The 24,259-nt window shown below is 51.0% G+C and overlaps 2 protein-coding genes across 7 annotated transcripts in view; one reads left to right on the top strand and one right to left on the bottom strand.

The window, feature by feature from the left end:
* The window catches only part of NGEF (neuronal guanine nucleotide exchange factor), a 49,493-nt gene extending 38,063 nt beyond the window's left edge, over positions 1 to 11,430 (top strand). For 3 of the 4 annotated variants that reach the window (XM_061354525.1, XM_061354526.1, XM_061354528.1), the window contains 8 exons: positions 1,220 to 1,349; positions 1,837 to 1,911; positions 3,821 to 3,910; positions 5,561 to 5,724; positions 6,741 to 6,896; positions 9,345 to 9,424; positions 9,852 to 9,956; positions 10,540 to 11,429. In XM_061354525.1, coding sequence (XP_061210509.1) covers positions 1,220 to 1,349; positions 1,837 to 1,911; positions 3,821 to 3,910; positions 5,561 to 5,724; positions 6,741 to 6,896; positions 9,345 to 9,424; positions 9,852 to 9,956; positions 10,540 to 10,712 — 973 coding nt within the window. In that variant the 3' untranslated portion in view covers positions 10,713 to 11,429. Of the gene's footprint in view, positions 1 to 1,219; positions 1,350 to 1,836; positions 1,912 to 3,820; positions 3,911 to 5,560; positions 5,725 to 6,740; positions 6,897 to 9,344; positions 9,425 to 9,851; positions 9,957 to 10,539 lie in introns of all 4 variants that reach the window. The other variant, XM_061354524.1, reaches the window with a different exon arrangement.
* Positions 11,431 to 13,612: 2,182 nt separating this feature from the next.
* Positions 13,613 to 23,108, bottom strand: SNORC (secondary ossification center associated regulator of chondrocyte maturation). Of its 3 annotated transcripts, none has more exons than XM_061354522.1 (3): positions 22,267 to 23,108; positions 14,308 to 14,487; positions 13,613 to 13,753 (listed from the first exon to the last, which is right to left on the bottom strand). In XM_061354522.1, the coding sequence occupies exons 1-3, from the start codon at positions 22,337 to 22,339 to the stop codon at positions 13,644 to 13,646; spliced, it is 363 nt and encodes a 120-aa protein (XP_061210506.1). In that variant the 5' UTR covers positions 22,340 to 23,108; the 3' UTR covers positions 13,613 to 13,643. The 3 variants fall into 3 exon arrangements, with proteins under 3 accessions (XP_061210506.1, XP_061210507.1, XP_061210505.1); XM_061354523.1 differs by having other exon boundaries at positions 14,308 to 14,484; XM_061354521.1 differs by lacking the exon at positions 22,267 to 23,108 and adding an exon at positions 20,026 to 21,831.
* Between the last annotated feature and the right edge of the window lie 1,151 nt (positions 23,109 to 24,259).

The following is a 24,259-nucleotide window of genomic DNA, read 5'->3' as shown; positions in this document are numbered from 1 at the left end:
AATCCTATCCTTTCTCTGCTCCCCAGCTTTTGAAGAACGAAAACACCCAACACTTAAAGGGGCCTCTGTTGTGCTTGGCCAACTGTTGTCTCCAAAGGGAGGGTACCGCTGGGTTTCCTTCAGTCAGAGGCAAGCAATATAGCAGCAGAATACGAACAGTTTGACAAGACTCATTAGCTAAACACTCAGAAGTGAAGCAGCAATAGGTTAGATTACTTGAGCTTGAAAAGGACCTGTTGGAAATAGAGGTATTCCTAGATATGAATTTAGAAGGCAGCATTCTTTCTGTCTGCAGGAGAACATAAAGCAAACTGAAAAGAATAGACTTGTTACACAGGCTCCTAGCTGGCACAGCAATTCCACAACACTTAGTTGAACTCAAAGTCTGAGGTGTGGTCACAGCTCACCCCATTTGGCCGTTCCTCAGGTGCACTCAGGTTCATTCTGCTATGGCTCTGGAGAGCCACACCATCACATAAGTACCTGCTGCAGCAGGGAGAACCATGTACAATAGCTTCTTTTAGATGCTGCAAGTCACACAGAGTAAAGACAGGTTTTGCACAGTTAGCAACCTCTTCACATCCATGCTGTTCCAGAAGTGCAAGTCTTCCTCAGGGCCCTGCAGTTGCCAGGAAGCATTGACTTTGGCTATGGCAGCTGGGACTTTCAGCTGCTCTGTACAGCTGTGTCCATGGCCCAGCAATACCCTCATCTGCTGCAAACCATCAGGGTACGGCCCATGCCCTTCTCAGGCCGGGTAATGATTTCCTTCCTCCAGCTAAGCAGCAGCCAGGAGTAGCCAAGCCTGAGCTGTTTTGTGGCTTGTCTTGTTCTTACGGCTGAGCAAATTTCACCTTGTCACAGAGTTCCAACTGTGTAAAAATGTATAATTATGCCTCTGACTCATCTACTTGGACACACACCCCATTCACACGCACCTACGCACACAGCGCATGCTGCTGAGCTAGATGTGCTAACACATGTGAACACTACCATGGCTTCTACATTAAAAGTCTATTTTTTTCCCTCCCCCAACACTATAAATAGCTCTGGATTTAAACTAAAGTACACCTAGAAGCATTCAGTCTCCTCTCCCACTAGAGAGGCCAGGCAGATGCTGTCTATGGGACTAACCTGCTTTTGGGTCACCAGCCACATACCAGAGGCTCAGGCAGAGCAGCACTCAAAGCCCTCACACCTTTGTTCTCTCTCCTTTCAGGCAGGACAAGCCAGCTTTCCGAGAAGTGATCTCACAGCTGGAGCTGGATCCCAAGTGCAAAGGCCTGTCCTTTTCTTCCTTCCTCATTCTGCCGTTTCAGAGGATCACTCGGCTCAAACTGCTGGTGCAGGTAGAGATTTGCTCTCTTCTCTCTCTTCTGAGGGTCTTCTGAATCACTCCAATTTTCTTTTCAGCAATTGTGAATGAGGCTTAGATACAGCCACAATCAAATCTACAGATGGGTGAAGCCCTTCCACAGAATTAAACATTATAAACCACTATGGAACAGATTTAGTCACTCAGAGACCTTCCCCACGCTAGCGCTGAATTTGCCACATAGCTTTTACTGAGCAAGAGTTGTCTGTTAGTGCCAGCTCCATCTAGTTTTCTTTTTTATATATATAAAATAGGATTCTGCCTGCTGTATTTCTTTTAGATATAAGGTCAGATGGGACCAGGTTTTAATGAGAAAGAGGAACTAAGAGGTGAGAGTCACTGTACTCTGTCACCTACCCTGTAATGAGGCTGATGGCCAGAAATAACTCAGAGGCTAGATTGACAGTTTCTGTGCTGTCAAATTGGGATCAGAATTAACACAGCTTTTCCTCCCCCTGCAGAATATTTTGAAGAAAGTAGAAGAGAAGTCTGACAGGGAAAACACTGCCCTGGATGCACATAAAGAGCTGGAAACGGTAAGTCTGAATGAGATAAACTGAAGGCCATTAAGATGAAACCATCATGTTCATTCCTCCCACCTTCCCCTCCTTAAAAAAAAACATACAAACTACATTAGCTCCTGAAGCTGTCTCTTTAAATCCTATCACTGTGTTTCAGGAGTAATATTTTTTTCCTGAAGCCTTTCTTGTTCTCAAAGATAGACTAATCCAGCAGCACTTGGATGTCAGTGACAAGGAGTCCCTTGCTAACAACAGATGTGTATGTTTCTGCTGTAGGAAAGGGCAGAGAGAATGCTTTCCCTTGGAGAATTCAAGATTACAAATTGTTTTTTGCAGATAGTTGAAGGTGATGGATCTCACTGAGGGATGTAATTAGCCGCATCAGGCAATAGAGCACAACTGTGTCAGGCTTCCTCCAATGCAGCACACTTCTTCCTCTGACCTAGAATAGCAATTTCTTAATGAAGTACTCAAGCCTGCTTTTAGCCCTCTTCCCTGAAGCTGGTAGGTAGCTGTTCAGTTGGGCTAGTTACTGCTGCACAGAAAACAACAGGAAAGCATTGGGATGTTTTCCATCTGACACGGTCAGACAGGCCAATCCCACCTCCAAGCTACGTAACTCAGTGGTCTCTGCGTGTAGGTGATGGCCACATGGAACAGTGTTTGAACCCTTCTTCATCAGAAGCTTGGGTCATCTCAAGTCGTGCAGTTCAATATAAGAATTTGAAGTTGAAAACTGTGCTAGAACATCAACCTGAGGATACAGTCATAGCTTCTGACTGAAAAACAAGCTCCTGGATTTGCCCTGGGTTAGTGTAGGAAGTGTACAGTTTGGAGCTCACTAGGGAGAAAGACAGAGAGCTTTACAATGAACAGTATTCTGCATTAAGTTAGTGTTTGCAGAATCCCTCTTGCATCTGGTAGCAATGTTTTTTTTCCATTGGTCAGAAACCTGACGAAAGCTGTTTCTGTAGCATGTAGGTAACTACAACTGCTGATGGAAAAATGCTCTTTTTACATTCAGCTGCTGCTGACTCACCTGATCAGATTCTTAACTGCCTTTGCATGGTTACTTATCTGTAAGCGTTGGAAGTTTAGATGCCTAAAGTCCAGCTAGGTACAGGCATCACAGCAGAAGTCATCTGGTGCTTATTTTCCCTGTAGGTATCCCTATTCAAGAGGGAAGAGCTGATCACAGTTTAAATTGCTGATATTCTGGTGGGTTTTGAGTAGCAGAAACAGAGCACAAAGTGGAACTTGTTCTCCAATGTGATTTTTCTACCTAGCCAGTTCTCAAGAGAATTGCTCCTTATGAAACAGGCAGTGGCATCTAGGTTAAGGTCCCTGCAATAGGGTAGTGCTTGCACATTGGTTGTGGGTTTTCAGTTAGAATTTGTGCTCAGAACACAGCTGGGCTCTGTGTGATGAATGTCTCTTTCACTGGGACATTTCATAGCCTTGGCATCTGGTGCTGCTTGGCAGAACCACAGCATTTGCATCTTTGAAATTAAGATCTTTGGCTTCATTTTCTTCTTGAAGATGATACTGTGTGTGTACAAGTGTTGGGGACAAGGAAGATGAGATACATGGCATGTCAGGATCTGGAAAATGAGATATACCCTGTGACGGGCAACAAGGATTATTGCTTAATACTTTCTGTTTCAGTAACCGAATGCAGCCATCTCACATGTCCTCTGATAGCCAGCCAGCTATAACACTGTCTGGGTATTTGGTGAGGGATTTTCTTTGTTGTTGTTTTTGTTTGTTTTCCACTCTTCTTTTCATGCAAATACAGTGCTGACAGAAGTTTGGCTGGGTCAGTTCGTGTTACAGCAGGGCACTTACCCTGTTACAGTCAGGCCTTTCTGTACTGTCCATCGTTGCTTACCAGTGAAGGCAAATCTTTGTACACTCTTTCTCCCAGGTGGTGAAAGCATGTAATGAAGGTGTCAGGAAGATGAGCCGAACAGAGCAGATGATCAGCATCCAGAAGAAACTGGAATTCAAGATCAAGGTATAAACACAGGCGGATCACCCTCTGCAGACAGCAAACCAATAGCCTCCAACTGTTGTGTGGACATACATGGCAGTAGTAGCCTAGTTGCCCTTATTTCACTGTGTGTTCAGTGGTAGCCTGGTCCACACTGTCCCAACTCCAAAGCCTTTGAAGGGAATGCTGCTGCATCCATCTGTGTGATCTCAGTGCACACATGCTGCAGAGGTCAGGGGCAGCACTGAGGCCAACGTGTTGTGCCCCTACGCAGATTTGACATGCTGGCATCAAACCACCTGAGCACAGTGGGTGCCCCCTGCTCCAGCACTCCATTCTGGCTCTTCCCTGTCATCTCCCTTCAAAATGCAGGTCAAATCTGAGCTATTATTTCACATTACAAATTACATTGAAGGAAGATGAAAGCTTACAAAGCAAAACACTTTAAAGCTGGAAAACACCAAAAGAAAGATTGCCCTGCCATTTTAATTCATCCATACATTTATGCACTATGTACAGTCTCTAATTACCTGCTGATGATCCATTTTGGCTCCACTCAGGGAATGACCAAGTCCATATTTAGGGGTGTCTGACCATGTCTCATTCATGCCATGAAACTCCAGTGCTGAGTACAGAGTTGCCAATTCTTTTCTTGAGCACTATGGAGATGCTTCTCAGATCCATCTGCTTCACAAACTTTAAGGAGCATATTTAGCTTCCCAGCAACCTTTTCATGTACCTGAACAACCAAAGCAAAACCAACAAAACAGAACAAAGCGAGACCATTTGCTTGGAAAGCTACACTGGGTGAACAAGAATTTGTTTTTCCACTCAGGGCTAGACCACAGTCCACAAGACAGTTCTAGACTGGGATAGTTACAAGGCTGCCCTCATCTCCTGTAAAGCTGAGGCTGTAATGACAGGCTTGAGCTAGTTCATCCCTGGAGTCTGCCTTAGGAACCCTTATCCACTGGTGAAAAGAGTGCAAGAATGCAGAAAGTCAGACTGTGCCACCGTGCACATAAGAACACAGGGATGGAGTGAAGATGGAAAAGAGCAGCAGTTACATAGATAACTCCCAGTATTTCAATCATTTGACTGCAAGTGTAGTGTTCTTTTAATGTAAGATGTGCTGGACTTCTTGTTTTTAACACAGTGTGTGCCCAAACTCTAGCAGAAGTGCTGTTGCAGCTGCATGGACAGTATCTCCTCCTAGCTGGAGCAGACCCAGCGAGTAAGGACCCGCTTAACCTGGGGGGTTTTGTAGCCAGAAGGCAATACACATGTATTGCCAGAATACACAATAGATGTCTGGAAAGGCTCAGTCCATGTGATGACACAGGGGATGTCCCAGAGACAGATCAGCATGTGCAGGTCCTGGTGTTTAAATCCAGCACTTGGCACTCCAGCATTGCTGTCCTTTAGTGTTCGTTCACTTTCAGGCTCCTGCCATATCGCTGAGTTTTGTTACGCTCTGAGCTAGGCTGCGGTGTGAATGACAGAGCACACTGCTCTCTCTGCGCAGCTCTGCTCCGCCTTCTGCAGTGCAAGCTGTGGTGATGGGAGCTCACCACCCTTCCTTTTGCATCTCTTGTTGCTTTTAGCACGTTGACCGCGTAAACCCACAGGGTTTTGCTGTTCTCCTGACCTTTGCCATCTTTTCCTCGCTTCCAGTCTGTGCCCATCATCTCTCACTCCCGCTGGCTGCTGAAGCAGGGGGAACTGCAGCAAATGAATGGTCCAAAGACATCACGAACACTTCGCACCAAGAAACTCTTCAGAGAAATCTACTTGTTCCTTTTCAATGACCTGCTGGTAATCTGCCGGCAAATTCCGGGGTGAGTACAAAATTTGGGAAGTACACAGGGCACTTCCTTATTCCTGTTTGCCCATGGGTTTATCTAAGCTGTGATGCTGTGTCCCTGTCCTGTTCCCCAAGTACAGGGAGGCATCCTGGCCTGACCTCTACATCTCCCCCCAGCAGTTTCCTTGGTTTTGAGCACAGTTGACTCCTCATGGGTCAGCTGTCTCCAACCAAAAACTGATGGCAAAACCACCTTCGATTCCAAGTTTCCTAGCAGGATAAGCGAACAGGTATCCACCAGTTTCTGCAGCAACAAGTCACATCAGCTGATGGGCTGGCCCAGGAGGCCTGTCTTCCTGTCAAGAAGTGATTTTTGACTCATCACTGCCTCAAGAACAGCTCAGATTTAGTCAGTTAAACGTCTGAGAAAGCAGTCTAGAAAACATGAGCAGCAGGGAGGGGTATACATTTAAGCCTGAGGCTAACAGTTCTATTTGACAGGCTGTAACCTGCCTCAGGAGGAGGAGAACATCATTGTACTGAGGACTAGGTCTTGTTTCACCCTAGTGAAACAGAGCAGCACAGATGGGTCCAGAGAACAGCGTGTTCTTTGTCGCACTGACCAGACTCACCGGTAGGGAGCATCTTGCCAGTCCAACGGTTCTAATAAACATGTCGCCGCAGTGTCTGATGCCTGGAAATATTTTGCTTCTGTGGCAGCCTGTATCCAGAAAACACAGAGGCATTTCACAAAGAGGAATGAATTCAGCCTCACAGCTCCCTTTGAGGGAGCACTGTCTGTATTTTGTACACAGGGAGCTCAGAGCAAGCATTTGGCCATAGGAGATGCCTAAGGCAGAACAAGAAGAGGGTTTCTTGCTTCGCAGTGGGTTTTCATAGCCACACACGTCTTCCCACACCAGGACATCATTTTGCTCCTGCCATGAAGCGGTTCCTGGTCTGTGTCCTAAGTACAGTTCTGGGTGGCTGAAGCCAAAGTCTCCTGAGATAACTGCAGTTTTTCCTCATCTCCTCTCTATCCTCTCCCAGGGACAAGTACCAAGTGTTTGACTCTGCTCCTCGGGGGCTCCTTCGGGTAGAGGAGTTAGAAGACCAGGGGCAGAGTTTGGCCAACGTCTTCATCTTGAGGCTGCTGGAGAATGCAGACGACCGGGAGGCGAGCTACATGCTGAAGGCATCATCCCAGTGAGTACAACAGTCACCCACTCACCAGCACCCAGGAATGCCCTCTCCTTACACCCATGCATGGGCAGCACCCTGCAGCACAGGGAGCAGCTCTCCATAGGAATAGGTTGTTCAGGGAGGTTGTGAATGCGTTATCCCTGGCAGTGTTCAAGGCCAGGTTGGATGAGGCCTTGGGTAATATGGTTTAGAGTGAGGTGTCCCTGCCCATGGCAGGGGGATTGGAACTTGATGATCTTAAGGTCCTTTCCAACCCTAACTATTCTATGATTCTATGATTCTATGCTTACCAGGGTCAGGCAGGCAGAGATCCCAGTGCTGGCCGTACAAACCTCTCTGTCCAGCATGGGGCCCCTGAGGCTGTCTTTGACCGCTCCTGCTGACAGGCACTAGTGAACCAGGCAGGTTTCCCTCCTGTACAATGTACTTGTAGCATCCAGAGGAGGATGGATGGGCACTTTGCATTGTGGGACAGAGAGGTCAGAAACCAGCCCTGGCACAGGAGCCCGACGGATTTATAGCCCACACCATATTCACAAAGTAAAAGCAAACATACATCTGTATGCTGTACACTCCAAAGATCAAGGCTGTGCTCAGCCAGCACTATGAAGTGGGTCCTGCTTGTAAGGCAAAGGTGGGAGAAGGGGCTGCTTCCTCAGCGCCTTCCACAGCCGATGCTGATCCTGCAGCCCTTCTGCTGCACGGGGCCTCCTTGTCTCCCTGGATACAGTTTTTCTTGGCTCACTGATTTTACGCTTCAGGTTCCAACAAGCTCAGACTGGGCAAATGATTCAGCTGCACCAACACAAGCCTTACCTTTGACCCAAGCCTTACCAGCCCTGCATTTTCCAGGCACAGCATCTATGCCATTATAGGTGTACATGTGCCACCAGCTAAACAGCTACTAGAGATGATGTGCACTGCAAACTTGGTGTTACTTTGCTATCAGTTGTTCAACATCCATATTGCTTAATGAATGCCAGGCCCAGCCAGGATCATATCCTGCTATAGCCCAGGGCTGCACCCTGACCCACAAGCACAGTGCAGCACCAGCATCAGGAAGACAACCCCCTAGTACAGTGAGTGAGCAACTGCACCTTCTCCCCAGGCATGTGACTGCAGCTTTGCTGTACTGAAAATAGAGATGTCAGTCATGTTATGGAGGGCAAGCGCACATGTGACGTCTGTGAGACTTCGCTGTGCAGAGAACGATAAACCAGGCCAGGGTTTGCCCCAGCCCAGGGGAGGCAATGACACTTCTGTGCTTGTGCATCCTGTCCCATCTTTGTGATGGCCGCAGTGAGTATGTGACCCAGCATACGTGGTAACCTGTGTGGCTGCAGCTGATGTCCTGGGTGGGCTGTGCAGTGCATTTGGACACAGCTAGTCACAAGGACAGGACTGGAGCGCAGGCTGAGAGGAGCCAGGGGCTGCAGGCAGGATCCAAGTAGCCCTGCGAGGAGCTGTGGGCAAAGCCAGCCTGCAGATAGGGCCACAAGCACAGCAAGACACTTGGTTTGATCTCTAGGGGCCAATCCCTCTGGGCACAGAGCTCTCATACTGCACATCTCCATGGCATGAGGGGCTGCACTTGACCTGCAGGTGTCCTCTCTGGTCCTTGGCATTGCGCTTCAGCCCTGAAGCATGAGGTATTCCCAACCCTGCAGATCAGCCTGCCAGTGCTTGTCCTTCACATCTCCCGTATAGACCTCTCTCCTCCCAGAAGGCACTCTGGTGGCTTTAGATGTGTGTCAAGTTCAGGCTTTAGAACTAGCATCAGAGAAGGTACAAACCTCTGGTTCCCATGGGGCTGGGACCACCGCTGGTTCTCCAGGCAGGAGCTGCAGCCTGTGGAGATGAGCTGCCTGTTTCCAAGCAGGGCTAAGGGACCTCCAGGCATGGGGCTTCTTCAGCACTGTGGATCTTCCACCTCCTGCTGCATGCCCAGGTTTCGCATAGCAGCGTGCTGAATACGCTCATATGGGTCTGTGTCTCATCTGCTGCCAGCCAAGCGGTACCCTTGGTGTGCTGCAACATTTGCAAGTGAATTCATCAGTTCTGTCCTTTAAACATTCCCACACAGCAGCTTCAAGCATAAATGAACCTCTCACTGCTTCTCTGCAGGAAGAACTGCTCCTATTGACCCAGCCCTGGTTAGACCCCAGAGGATGCCAGGCCTCTCACCCTGCTGCTGGCTCTCTGAAGCCAGGCTGCTCCCCAAAGTGGGATCTTCCTGTTCTGGGGACAGCCAGCAGAGCCCAGGGCACAGGATGTGTGACAACCCAACCACTGCGTGTGAAAGAGTGGGGCACAGCATCACCTGGGAGTCAGGACCCCAGGGTGGAGAAGGCCATGAAAGAAACCATTAGGAGCCCAGGGCTGGCTGCACAAGAGAGCTGGGTCCCTATGACTGTCCCATACTCACAGATTTGGTTTGTCTCCCCTATGCAGGAGCGAGATGAAACGCTGGATGATCTCACTGGCCCCAAACCGCAGAACCAAGTTTGTTTCATTTACATCCAGACTTGTTGGTAAGAGACACAGCATGGGAGCCACATGCTCTTCACCCCTGCACCAGGGCACCTTATTCTGTTTTAATCTCAGTCCAGCCCTGGGCTTGGGGCCTCTGCTGAAGCTGGACTGTTCCTGGCACCCCTTGTGTTCCCACCACCCACAGCCACTCATCTGTGGGCCTGGCCCTGACCTTGCACCCCTCCAACCCAGGCTGGGCTGCACCAGCACTCTCCCTCCCACCCAGGCTACTCCAGGGTAGCGCTGCAGTGGTGATGCACACCCAGCTCCTTCCCCCTCAGAGATGCTTCCCTGGTCCATGTGACTGGGGCACCCCTTGTCCTCCATGGGGTTTCTTACCAGATCACAGGGACCATTCGTGGAGTTCATGGTCCTACAGCAGTATCCATCCCATTCCATCCCTCACTCTTGCCCTGTTCCTGGCAGACTGCCCGCAGATCCAGTGTGTCCACCCGTATGTGGCCCAGCAGCCAGATGAGCTGTCCTTGGAACTGGCTGATGTCCTCAACATCCTGGACAAGACAGATGATGGTATGAGGCACAAGATGGTGGCATCTGTGGGAGGGTGGGCTTTGCCCTTGGCAGACAGGAGGGGCCAGGCAGGGAGAGACCCGTCATTGGCATCACAGCAGAGGAAGCTCAGAGCAGGAGGGGGGAGCTACTGCCTCCTCCTGACACTCAGCAAATCCTGGTAGTGCTGGCACAGCCACCCTGGCACTGGCTGTGGGCCATGGCAGAGCTGACACAGATGCAACCCAGACCTGTTCTTACCTTGATGATGCTTCACAGCCCTCTGGTCCTGGTCTCTGGGGCACACTTGTAGCTGGTGGACTCAGTCACACTGGATGTGTGCTGGGTACCACTCCTGCAGCACCAAGGGCAGCCAGGGGCACTCAGTAGCAGCAGTGCCTGCTTTGTTCTGGCATCCCTTGAGCTACCTGTCCATACAGTGCTGCTCAAGCAAGCAAGCCTCCTTGGGCAGATTGACAAACGAGCCACTCCAGCACAGGCACAGCACAGAAAGCACTGCCAGCTGTATAGGCTCTTCCCAGCACCACTGTCCCAGCATAGGAGCAAGGACCACTCATTTATGCTCGTCTCTGTCTCTGCTCAGGCTGGATATTTGGAGAGCGTCTTCACGACCAGGAGAGGGGCTGGTTCCCCAGTTCTATGGGGGAGGAGATCCTGAACCCCAAAATCCGAGCCCAGAACTTGAAGGAGTGTTTCCGGGTGCACAAGTCGGATGACAGCCAGCGGAGAAAACTGGGCAGCAGGAACCGCCAATGACCAGTGGCATCCCCGAACATCTGGAGCACCTCTGGTAGAGGGGCAAAGGACAGAAGCACAGCTGGGAGGATATGGTGACGGTGTGGTGGGCCATGGTGCAGGACTTGGTGTGCCAGAGCAGGCACATGCACCCATGAACAGACAGCCTGCGGGTCCTGGGCTCCCTGCAGCACTGATGCTTCCCTGGAGATCTGTGCTCTGAACTGGCTTGGATAACCCTTTCCCAGGCATTCTGTACAGCTGCAGAGAACACAAGCCAAGCTGACACAGCCTAAAGGTGCCGGCTGGCTGATCCCCATTCCCTGCACATGTGCTAGCTGGGGCTGGGTCGGGCTGCCTGGGAAAAGCACATGGCCACAAGCATAAAAAGCACTTATGTTGCCCCGTTTGAGCACTTGCAGCTCATCATGACTTATAGTTTGGGTCGCTCCTAAAACACCATCTTACAGGGATAAAGCTGAAGCAGAAGACCTGTCTCACCGCCTCTATACAGCCCATCAGCACCAGGCTGGGACAAGCCCCTGTAACTCCAGCAACCCTGCTGTGGAGCCACTTGGGCCCATTCCCATGAGCAGACACCCCATCTGCTTCAGTTAAATGCTCCACATCCAGCCCTGCTCCACCAGCAGTGCAACCTCACCAGCCCTGACCCACACCTCCGCCTGCCAAATGGCCTAAGAGCACATCGAGGCCGTGCCCATGGCTCAGCCCCTCTTCCACAGCCAATCCCTCCGCAGGGTCCTGGCACCACATCCTTTCCTGGTTGATCTGGCACTTGTGGTCTCTGTGGTCACTGCTGCTTCGCTGCTGCAGAGGCACAGGGCAGGGTAGCCGTGCCAGCGCTTCCCTGCACACCACCATGGGAGCACCAGCAGCAGGCCAGTGACCTTACTCCAGGAGCTGCTGTCCCACACGCCGTGGGAGGCCCAGCGATTGCTGCCTGCATGCTTGTAACCCACAGCGTGCCACTGCCTGCACAGGCAGAGCGCACCATCTCCCTGTACAGCTGCACCTCCATGTATATACATCAACCCCATCGCCAGGCTGCGCAGAGCCGGGCAGCTCTCCTTCCTTGCATGAAGCCCAGGGCCCTGCACTGAGACCAGCCAGGGGACGGACCCACGGCAGCCGCCTGTTGTCCGACAGCCTCGCTATGAACAGTCCCACACGTGGCTGCAGCAGCGGGCCCCTTGGCTACAGGCTGGTCCTGAGCTGCGGCCAACGTGCATCAGGGAAATGGATTGTTTGGCATCTTTCTGTACCACTGCAAAGGAGTCTTGCAGGTGCTGTGACCTGCAGTGCCGCATGCTCCTGCAGTGTCATGGCTGTGCTCCAGAAGGGGATGGAGAAGAGCTGCCTGCCAAGGGAGCCATGCACAGCACAGAGCAGAGCTGTGGTGAGGGCAGCCTGGGGAAGCAGCAGGGACCAGGGAGTTAGTTCTGCTTGGGGCTGGTCTTTGGGCCACCCAGGACCAGGTTACGCATGAGGGGTGCAGCCAGAGCCAGGTGAGGGAGGCACCATGGTCCTAGGATGCTCTGCACTGGGCAAGCGGCTGCAGCCCTGGTGGGACCAGAACAGTGAAGGGAGAATGAAGGCATAGCCCCTCAGACCCAGGTTAGCGGCAGGTTAACAGTGACAGCAGGGCTGTGCTTGCCTATAGCACCCCAGGGAGAGGGCCCCAGGCCCCCTGCTGATGCCCAGCCCAGAGCTGGGGACCAGGAAGGGGCCACAGCCTCCAACCTGGTGCACTGGGCTTACTTAAAGGGGACAGCCCAAATTAGCCATGTCCCCCCCCCCCCCCACATTCCCCCCTAACAGCACCCTACAGTCAGCTTTTGAGTACAACCAAGGGGTCAGCTCAGACCTTACGGCAGCCACAAATTCTCTAATGCAAAACCCAGAGGAGCTCCAGCTCCAGGAAATCCTCAAAATGACCTGAGAAGTTGCCATGCAGCAGATGTTACAGCTCCACAGCCCAGGCACTGCTGCCCCAATGCCTGCCTGAGGTGAAATGCTCCCTTACCCCTCGGAACAGCTATTTCACCAGTGGAGGGGCTGACCCAGGTTTCCTGGTACTGGGATGCTGGTTCCTCACTGCATTTCTCCAGGGAACAAGGGCTCAGGGCTGCCATGCACCATGCCATGACCCACCACCAGACCCTGGGACTTGCTCTGCCCCCCTCTTGCTCTGTTGTGACCTTTTAGGACCCCAAACCATAGGCACAGGCTGTGTGTTTTCAGGCACCGAGTGGCATCCAGTGTTACCTCCTCAGACCCAGCCCTGCACGCCTCTGTTTCTGTGGTCTCCAGTGTTGTACAGGGCCAGGCCTGGGGCCCACATGCACGGGCTGGAGCCCCCCGGCCCCGCTGGGCTGCCTCAGCCACCTGAGGGGAACTTCTTGTTGTCTTGTTTTCCTGTGTGATGAAATGTACCTGAGTGAGCCAGCGCCAAAGCCACATGCGTGTGTCTCCTTCCTCCCCAGTCTCCTCCAGTGCCACTGGTGGGGGGCAACGAGCGCGAACGCAGGGGGTGGGAGTGGGCCTGGATGTGAACGTGGGGTCAGGTGAGACAAGGGAAGTATCAGGGTGGTCTACACCAGATGAACAGCCCTTCCCAAGGACACGTGCACAAGGTGATGCCCAACACTGTTACCAACAGCCAGGAGAGCTGGTGCCAGCTCAGAGCCACCCACTCACTCACTGCTGTAACACCCCACCCCCCCCCCCCAACTGCTGTGGTCGAGCCTGTGTGCACCCCAAGGATCCACATGCCAAGAGCACAGCACACTGGGGCGCAGCTCTGCTGCCCAGCGCAGAGGCTGGAGCGCCCTTTGCGACATCCATGGCAGCTTGTGTCCCCAGGGAGCCCAGGCAGGCGGGCAGCAGGAGCAGCCGAGGGCTGGTGGGGTACAGAGAAATCTTTTATTGAGTTCAGGAGGCAGAGAACTTTCTCAGCGTGATGATGACCAAGGCCACAAGCACAGAGGTGCCCAGGAGGGAGGCGATGACAATGGCACCGATAGCTCCGGGTCCCAGTGACCCTGCAGGGACAGAGAACAAGACGGTATGAGATCAGCATAGCCAGTGGGTCCCAGGTGGGAAGGGCTAAGGGAGATCAGCCCCACACAAGCATGCCCCTGGCCATGGGGTCACACTCCCAAGCCCCATGCACTGCCCATGATGGCCCTGTTCCCATGTCCCAGTGCAGCTGAGGCACAATCCTGTGCCCCAGCAGCATTAAGCCCTTGGGCAGGTGACTGGAGCCAACCACAGCTCCTTACCCAGTGACCACGAGGGCCACCACACAGCAGGTCTTTGGCCCTCAGCTTTCCTGCTAACACCCACACCAAGAGCTGCTTTGCTCAAAGCACATTACAACAGGCGTTTGCTGTAGATCACGATCTATGGAAGGTGCTCACACTCCCTGTTTAAAGAGTTTGAGGCATACTCTTGCCTATTCACCCCATCCCCAGCAGTGTGGCTCGGCTCAGGCCACCTCCGGGTTCTCAAACCCCGCTTGGGAGGCAACAGGACCATAAAGAGCAACCGCAGAGCGAGGACACCCTCTGGTGATCCCCATGGTTCAACCATGTACCGTCCCCAGCATCCAGCCGGTGCAGGTGAGTGGTGTCCTCGGGCTCCAGCTCAGACGTGTACGGGGGGAAGGCTGTGGCATCCGAGAGACGGGCTGTGGTGGTGTCCATGGGGCCGGCTCCAGAGGGCAGCTCGGGAGGCTCGTTCCAGAGGGTGGGCACTGGGCCCTGCAGGTGCTCTGCTGAGAAACAAGCGCCCACGGTCACCCTGCTGCCTGCCCTGGTGCAGGACCCGAGGGCTTCAGGAGGCTGCAGAACACCAACACCCAGAGCAGCCGAAGGCAGTGCCTGTGCCCCAGGGTGCAACCCCTCTGCCACAGGCTCTGGAAGCCTCCTGGGGTACACACAGCACATGTGGGACAATAGGGAGCTCCCCGCAGCCTCTGCTTGTGCACCAGCATCCACAGCAGGTCTGTGGATGTCCATGGGACTGGGCTGACTGACACATTCCTGCAACCTGGACACGTGCTGGCCAAACCCACATCATGTCAGGGCCCTTCTGTGCTGCACCTCCGGCCTGTGCAGTGCAGGGTGCCAGAGGTGCTGGCAGGGAGCAGGACACAGCCTCCCCAGGCAGGAGCCCCACTTCCCTCTGCCCACCTCCATGCCATGCTGGGGAGATGAAAGCCAGGCCGGGCTCTGTTTGATGTTACCATTCACCTCCTGTTATTCCTTCCCCTGTAGGGTCAGGGACCAAAGCAGAGAGCCCTCCCTGTCTGTGTGTGGCTGAGCCGAGCGCTCCCTGTCAATGCCTGGCTTGTTCAGGTGGGCCCCGGCAGGAACAGGAGAAATTCCGCAGCTCCCTGCCGAAACCACTGGGAATGTTGCACTGGGATGGGGAAAAAAAAGGGGGGAGGAGGGAAACAAACAGCATCCAGCACCAGGGCCCATCTGAACCGACAGGGCTGGGAAAGGGCATCAGAGGAGTCAGAGCAAGCAGCCTGGGCTCTCTGGGGCAAGGCACAGGGGTATGCTGGGCATCCCCCACTTCAGCATGGTGCCTCTTGGTGAACCAGGGGCACTCAAAGCCTTGTCTCAGGCTCTCCCTGGCCCCCAAGGAAGGTGGCAGCATCACACCTTGGCAGCACCAGCCCTAGAGCTTTTAAGTATGCACTGAGAGGCAAACAAGCCCCTAGCTCCTGGTCAGCATGCTGTGGCTGGCTGACCCAGCATGTGGCAGTAGCAGTGAGTACCATGTCCTCACACACTTGGTACATCTGTGGTCACTGTGTGCATCAGAGCTGGCATCTTGGGTCCCTGGTGCAAGCACACAAGAGGCCTGTGCTCCATGAAGGCTTCTTCCCCCAGCAAAAGTCGAGCCCTTGGCAGGGCCCTTCTCAGCCTGTCCTGCAGAACTAACCAGATGCTGGAGACTCGCATCCCATCCAGAGGCTCTTCTAGAAGGTACCAATTCCCAGTGGACTTCACTTCTATAAATCCTGCGGTTTGGCTACAGCTGCAGTCCTGCACCCAGCTCTGGGGCCCCCAGCACAAGAGGGATGTGGAGCTGTGGGAGCAAATCCAGCAGAGGCTACGGAGATGCTGTGAGGGCTGGAGCAGCTCTACTCTGGAGACAGGCTGAGAGAGCTGGGCTGGTTCAGCCTGGAGAAGAGACCTTACAGCGGGTTCCATTGCCTAAAGGGGCTACAAGGAACCTGGAGAGGGGCTTTGGACAAAGGCAGGTAGTGACAGAACAAGGGGAATGGCTTTAACCTGACAGAAGGAAGACTGAGATAAGACATTAGGAAGAAGTTCTTTACTATAAGGGTAGTGAGATACCAAGCAGGTTGCCCAGAGAATCCGGATAGGGCTTCAAGCAACCTAATCTAATGGAAGGTGTTCCTGACCTGTGGCAAGATTTGAAACTGGATGATTTTTAAGGTTCCTTGCAACCCAAACTATTCTGTGATTCTGTGAAGTCTAGAACTGAGTAGGTGAATGTACTTAAAACAACAGGGAAAGAAACCAAGCAGAGCTGGGGCTATTTAGTTCACAACAGTGGCTTTAGGAAGCTGCTGGTTTAGACACAAATCAAACGCATATAATGCCTGTGAAGCCCTGGCTCCAGGCTGCTTTCACAAGCAGAGCAACTCCGCACAGATCCACCCTGCAGCTACAACCTCCTTGACTGTGTCCACACCACCAGGGCCAGCACCACCACTGCAGCCATTCCTCGCTGGCAAGAGAACACCGTGCTGGGAGGATGTCCTTGCACTTCCCAAGAATGTTTTTCTCCCCAAAGCCAAGAGAGCCGAGTGAACCCTCACATTAACTGGGGGGAAACGTTAGCTCAGATCCTCTGTAACAGATGCAGGCATCCTTCAGGGAGGCTGTAGGATCTGGACAGGGTCTTCCCAACTCCCCATTCTCAAATGGACAAGGAGGGAACACTACCCTTTCCAAACACAGTGCAAAGGCTCTTTCTCTAACCAGACCCACAGGTCCTGGATAGCTTCCCTGTCCCCTGTGCATCCAACTCCTAAAAATGTATTGCACCTCTCTCTAAGCAGGGCACACAGCTTACGTTTGATAGCTGAGTAAACAGTCTAATTTGTTTATGATGTCAGTGATTTTTAAGACCTGTACAGAGTCCTGGATGGCTTCTGGACATGTATTTTGCTAATTCCCCTCATCTGATTAAAACACGCTTTCAGTTCACCCACACAGAAGGGGCAGAGTGTGCTAAACATGCATTTTCTGTCCCAAGTCCTTGTGGTTTTACCTTAACGGCACTTCAACCAAGGCAAACACAACTCCTTTCAGTCACTCCAGTGCCTCACTAACAGAGCTGTCAGCAGAAGCAGCAGAATCGTGCACGCACATAAAGTAAGATACTTGTATCTGAACATCAGCAAGAGCCAGGGCTCCTCTAGTTCCTGCACCTTGATGCTACCAGTCCCTCCAGAGCAAGCTGCTGCAGCCCAGGAGAGTCTGTTTGGAACCAGTGCTTTGCTTCCAAGACTCACCTTTGATGTTCCCTCCTAAATAACAGCTTGTGCCCTCACATTCCTCCCCATTTGAGAAGCCCAACCACCCATATCCAGCTATCCCCACACATCCAGTGGGTTTAACAACTGCAGGAGTCATGCCTCCACCCCTCTGCAGTCATACCAGTGAACAACAGTGATGCTGCTGCTGGCTGAGAGCAGCAGATCCACAACAGAGCAGTATTAAATGCCACACTCCCATTTCAGTCCTCCGGTAAAAGCAAGAAAGGTGAGGGCAAAGCTCAGAGCTTATGTGTGAAAACCCAACACACTATTAATAAGGTCTCAAACCTAAGACATGAGTGCCCTTCCAGCTGCCTGCTGGATACAGTCTCAACAGACAGGCTTCAAGTACGGGCGTGGGACCCAATTCAGAGGTTCAATTCTCTGCTCTGCTGCTACTGTTCTGTGTGATCACTGCACATCCCTCTCCCTCCTGAGCTAGGTTTCTCTGTGCATGATCAGGAAATCAGGACTCTTAAGTATGATCCATGAGAGAAGCAGCACCAGAGCAACCAGGTTTGGCCACCTGCATAGCTGGTGACACCCGGATTGTGAAGAGGAAGACACATTCTGTGCACCTGAACAAATACCTCCGAGTGACAGCTCCAGTCAGCCTTTCACTGGGAAAGGGCAAATCACACCTGGCTTTGGGGCTATTCATAAAACCCCAAAAGCATTGCAATCTCAAGTGAGGGGGTGCAACCAAGAGTTGGCAACCAAATATCAAACCAAGGTAGTGCCTGGTGTCCCTGTTCAACAAAGAGCTTTGTAGAGATAAAGAATCACCAAGAAACATGCTCAAAACATCATCACAAGACCAGTGATGGGTGACCTGGGTGACAGCCATGCATTAGCTTGTGCTGGCATCAGTCTTGGGACCAGTTCTATCTCTAGAAAAACCCAGTAGGTACACTCACACAGTCTGTTTACCCCAAAGCAACTCAGCAGGCACAGTGGGGATACCAACACACATGGGTAACCCCACCATCACTCCAAGGGCTTTGCGCCTTGGTGCTCTGAAGGGAGAGAAACCTCAACCCCGTGGCACAAAGCAGCTCTCCCTCAGCATTAACCCTGTCTCAGCACTAAAGCACAGACTGAGGGCAGCTGTTGTTTCAGTTGGTGAAACACAGTTTGAGAGCATTCAAGAGAAAGACATGGAATAACCTTGGTTATTGGGGTTTTACTGGGCAGAGATGGAACCTGGCAAAAATGGACTAAAAGCATTCAAATGGTTTAAAACAGGCCAGGTGGAGGGTGGCACCTCCTCCTTTCCATATGCTGACACTCCAAATTGCCTTACTTTAAGGAAATATCTATACCGCACCATGTCTTCTCCCTCTCTCCAGCACAGGTTAGTTACAACTGAGGCCAGGAAAAGGGAAGAAAGTATCAGGTTCTTACCCTTCACAGAAATACACAGATTGGTGAATGACGAGGGACCCAGCAGGACTTGAACTACTCGGGCTGTAGCCAGATCTAGACGCAATGATGCCAAATGCAACTTGATGAAACCAGTATTTCCATGCTCAGGGAGAAGGTGGGTGAGCTGCCAGCAGTGTGACACAGTATCCAGCACTCCAGATAACTGATGGCTGAAAGAAGACTGGAAGAGTCTCCACCAGTGATACCTTTTGAGGAAGCTGATCAAATCTCAAGCATCCTCCAAGACACCAGACCCCCACTCACAGGCAGCCAAGCAAGACCTCAAGGCAAAGCAGATGAGGCCACCTAACATCTTCATCCCTAGAGATCCCTCACCAGGACCAATACTGTTCCTCACAGAGGCTGGTTTCAGCACCTCCTCATCTTCACTCTCCACCTCCAAACCAGTAGTAACCTCAGCTGAGAGCTGGTGCTAGTGTCAGAAAGTTTTAAGGAGTGGTGGTGCAAAGCAAGGTTGGGTAATGGTCTAAAAAGACTTGCAGTAAGTCTAGACATGCTGTTGCAACAACTGCATCTTTTTAAGACATGTGCCTGACAAAACATCTTTACAACTTATCACATTCTCATAGTTGAGCTTTAAAAACTCCCTAATAGACTTTTGTTCTCCTATTGTTGAGAATGAGGACACATGAGTTGCTATGTATGTTTTCCTTCAGCACATCTCCTGCTTTGCTTTTTTCCCCTGTATGCATTCTAATGTACTACTGCAGTACAATGTACAGACACATCAGCTCAAAACAAGTTAATTCATAAGCCCACAGAGTTTAGATACTAAATATATACATGGTTCAGAAGGCAAGGCCTTGCAAAGGCTTTTTACTGACTTCCACTTGGAGCTCTGAATCCATCATGCGAACTGAAGCTGGCTTTGCTGATAGCAAAAATAAAAATCAACTCTTCACAACCCTCCTGCACTCTAGGCCCATGTGTTACTTGGGTTTGGAGGCAGCAGAAGCAGAGAAGATTTAGGTGTGCAGAAAGTCCTTGAGCTGGCTCTGTTTCCTGTTGCACCTAGATGATGTGGACAAAGAGCGTTAAAAGAGTCAGTTGTGTCCCCCCCATCTTTGACAAATGGGACATTGGAAAGAGCTCAGTAACTCTGAGGAGATACTCACACTTTCTCCAGTCACAGAGCACTGTCCAGGAAACCGGAATGGCCGGGCAAGAAGCCAGATCAAGGTATGCAACCCATCAGCACCCCAAAAGTGCTCCAACCGCTATATCCATATGGGAACCTCAACTGCCAGTGGAGACCCTTCATGCCTTGCTGAACTGAGCACTTACCCAAGGCTTCTGGTACCAGGTAGCTCCAAGACCCCACTGTGATAAAATTAAGCACAATGAAGATGGGAAGACTCATTCCAGACCTAGGGTCTGCAAGGTTGGCATCAGCTACAGCCCTCTCCAAGGCAGATTCTGCTCCTGCCCCCCCATGGAGGGCTTTGCCATGGAAGGCACAAGGTGCTGAGATGGGAGGGCAGGGGTTGGGTGAACTCTGAGGCCAGCAATGGGCTGTCCAGCCCCAGGTGGCTGCAGCGGGCACAGGGCCAGGGCAGGGATGAAAAGAGGCCTTCATGGGGAGCACAAAGGGCAGCCTGTGATGTGCAAAAGCCAGAGCTGGAGTGTGGAGCAGCGCAGAGCGTTGCGGTTCTGATGAATGTTAAATAAACTTGTTTACAGAGAGGCAGGGCTGCATGTGTACGCAGGGAGAGCAGAGGGCTGTCTGCATGCCCTTCCCTTCTTTGTCTGCCCAAGGCAGGAAATTTCCTTTGCTAAAGGGGTGAAAAGCAGAAAAAATTCCACTGTGCACTAAAAGTCTTGTTTTGGGGGTAAGCAACTTCACTTCTAATACAGCAGAAAATCATTCTGCTCCTGGGATGGCTTATCATACATGCTGGTCCCTCACGTCCTGCTTTGAGGTAGTAGAGAACAAACTTCTTAAAGGCCTCAAGCCTCTAAAATGCCACAGAGGAAGCATGGAGACTCTCCTACACTCCAGGATCCAAATGCTGCATTCATCAGTACAAAGCTCTTTGAGAGCTACTGGCCTTGCTGCACGCGTGTGACTCACCCAGAAAAAGAATCAAGCGAATGTGGAGTATCTGACAGGAGCAAAGTGACACAGCAAGGCAATGACAGCTACAGACCATGGCTGCGATGCTGAGCCAAGGGCAAGTACACAGCAAAGCTGCCGGGGCAGAGCAAATACGTACCAAATACTGGAAACAAAACAGTGTAAAAGGAATCCTAGCTCAGGCAGGAAGCAGATTAAGTTTTCATGGGAATGAATCACTTTTTGCAGTGAAGTACTGTTACCAGTTAAGACCTTACCTGGTTTTGGGGAGGAGCACTGACACTGCTTCTGGGAGCACAAGCAAGCTACAAACTGGAACTGTGCTTCAGCAATTAATGTTCCACTATACAGAAATCAAAGCTCGGGGTTTGACAGGGAAAACATCACTTCTTAGTGCTGATTTCCTGGTTATTGTAAAGGTTTCCTAGCGAGAAGGCATCCTAGAAGGGAAGGATCTGTGGGGGAAATATCAGCCACAGTAATTCTGCTCTTGCACCCAGCTAGGTGCAGTGATAAATTCCCTAGCCACGTGAAAGTTCCTTTAGTAAGAAATGGATGGCTGCTCAGGATCTCCCTGCTAGGCAAGATGCTCATAAACTCGGACGGGACTGGGATCCAGCTTTGCTCCAGATCTTGGAAGGCAGGATGAGAATTCAGGAAAACAAGCACTGTGCTCTTGCCTATTTTCTTTGCTTGAGTGGTTCCTTCAGCCTCACCTCCACTTAAAGAAAGAGGCTTTGAGGGAAGCAGCTCCTCATGAGTTTCTGAAGGCAGGAGCAGATAAGGCTGGAATTACCAGTCATCTCCTTAAAAACAGAAGAAGCCTTACAGAATCAGTGTCTCACCTATTCCTGTTCCCATCACCTCACCTCACCAGAGTCAGAGCCACATGCACACTTTCCAGCGCTGCCACCTGCCCCAGCACATCCAGCTTCAGACAAATTCCATTTAGGTGCACGCCTCAGCTTTCAACCAAGCTGAGTATTCATAGACACTTTCCCATTTCTACTTACAGCAGCAGTGAAGTGCTCTGCTATAGCAGGACACATAGAAGGAACCAAAAACTGGCACATACGCTTTAGCCAGAGAAAAGCATTCCTTTTCGTCACTGTAGCTTCTTCCTGCCATTAGAAGCTAACAAACAGGCTATGCCATCAGCTGCTGAGAACTCTCCATCTACATGTCCTGATCTACTACTGTCACTAATGCTCACGTAGGTGCTACTGCTCTTCTGCTTAGGAAAAATTACAAATGATGTTCTCCCCAGCAGCAGCTTAGTCTCAGGGTGGTGAACACATTCTCACCACAAGTGACCCCAAAACTAGTTTCTATTAATTATAACTCAACAAATACAGACCTTTTTAGAGGAGGTGTGCCATATAGGAGAGGCAAGCAGGTTAGTAAAAGACCACCCATGCTTTAGGGCTTGAAATACAAACAAAGCTCCTTACCTGCCAGCACAGCAGGGACCAGGATGCCACACAGCATTAGCAGGACCAGGCGAAGGACTCTGTGGTAGGGCATGGCTTCCCTTGGGAAAAGCGTCTCCAGGAATTCTTAAAACTTTTCGAAGTATGAAACAACTTGGGAATTTCACTGGTGCAATAGAATTTTGTCCAGCCAGGTTAAGAAAGATTTAAAAGATTGAAAAATAAAGAATTTACTTCACAACAGCAAGTGGATTGAGTGTGTGCAAACCCCAGCAGAGACTCACTCGCTCCGGCTTCTGGAGCACACCTCCTCCTGAAGGCAGCTCCACCCTCTAAGTTGTGCCTAAAACCCCATAGGCAGCCCAGCCATTAGGCATCAGTCACCCTGCCAGGCCAGTGCACACAGGAGCTGTTCTTGGCAAGTCCTTCTCAGTGGACACAGGGATGCTCCTGAAATGCCTTCCCTCTGGCCAAGCATCCCACGGCCAGGCACAAGGAGCCACTGGGGGAGCTAACCCTGAAACCAAGCTGACCACTGGAGGGCTTCGCTCTCCTCTCAAGTGTGCAGGGGTGGCAGTGGTCTTTCAAGGGTGGGTGCAGCAAAGAAACAAGGGCCTCAATCTTTTGAGACTAAAATGCTGTGAAATGGAGCCAGAGCAGCTCCATGGCATCCTTGTTTTCTGGGTGTATACTTACAGCGGTGGACTAGGAGCAGTGTGTGGTCTCCACAGGCAGAACTGCCTGTTAAAACCTGGTAAGTCTTCCAAGAGAGTTGCCCTTGTCAACGAAGGCAAGCATCCTCCTCGGATCCAAACCTCACAGACACCACCTCCTCCTGCAACCCTCTGGCACCCCATCCTTCCCTTCCACAGCAAAGAAAACTGAGGTTTGTTTCAAATCACATTTGCACCAACAGAGGTTTGGGAAAGGATGAAGCGTATCAAAAGGGGAACGCTCTAGTTCATTGTCAGAAGAATTTCATTCGGATTTTTTAAAGTTGATATGAGGATTAGATGCTTCATGGGTTCCTTCAGAAAAAGATGTAATAAAGTATGTAAATGCTCTCAGTATCAGTTCTTTATGCTCTGAAAACATTGAGTAGTTTTGTCTTAAATTTCAGATTCAGATGTTTCTGCTACAAGATCTCTGCTTTTTGGCTTAGACAAGCAGCCAGATACAGTTCAGGTGTCCTGTTAAATCATCCTGCTTGCTGCAGTTCTTTGCAGAGGTGCCTGGCTGTGAGAGGAAGCAGGAAAAACAGAGGACAGAGCACTGACCCTGCAGTGAAATGGTAGGTTAGGAAGGAACACGGTGAAACGTGATCAAAAACCACCTCAGATCTCTCTACCATTACATTCAACATCATCTGCCAAACTCGGATCAAAGCCCCATTAGCTTTCCAGGTTCACACTCCATCTGAAAAGGAGCTGGGAAGTACATAAATGTATATTCAGCAGCAGACACAAAGCTGTAGCTCCTATTTTTTCCATCCCTACTGATCCAAATGACCATGCCTACAGAAACAGGCCCAGTTTTGTTACAGAAGGTGGCAGGCCAGTCACCTGAGCACAGAATCTGAACATGCTGTCATCTTACCTTTGTACTAAATACAGGAGCCAGAATATTTAAGTATTAAAACCAACACCTTCCCCACTGGGGCATTATCTACCAGCTCTCAGAAGGCGAGCAAGGTTCTCTGGGCTCAACAGATTATTATTGCGCATTTTTCCCTGCTTGCATTTCTGTATTTCCACTGAGAAACTGACAAGTTGCTCCTTTTCCTGCTCCCCAGCTGAGCTGGGAATTAGCACGCTTTTGCTTATTTGTTATGTAGCATAGCATAGTCCAAAATTAGCTTGTAGGAATTAGATCATACCATTACAAAACCCCACCAACCAAATAAGCAGCAGAAGGTACTTATGAACCAGACACCTTATATACACACACACAGACACACAAGTAGGCAGTCAAACCAAGTAAAATTATCAGCCTAAACATGTACTGTTCTCCTGAG

Source organism: Neopsephotus bourkii, unplaced genomic scaffold (genome assembly GCF_033783945.1).
Source record: "Neopsephotus bourkii isolate Nb327-2 ecotype Australia unplaced genomic scaffold, CSIRO-AGI_Nbou_v1 NB_739, whole genome shotgun sequence".
NCBI classification, from domain to species: domain Eukaryota; kingdom Metazoa; phylum Chordata; class Aves; order Psittaciformes; family Psittacidae; genus Neopsephotus; species Neopsephotus bourkii.
Note: the sequence above shows the minus strand (reverse complement) of the source record. Positions and strands in the feature narration are given on the sequence as shown.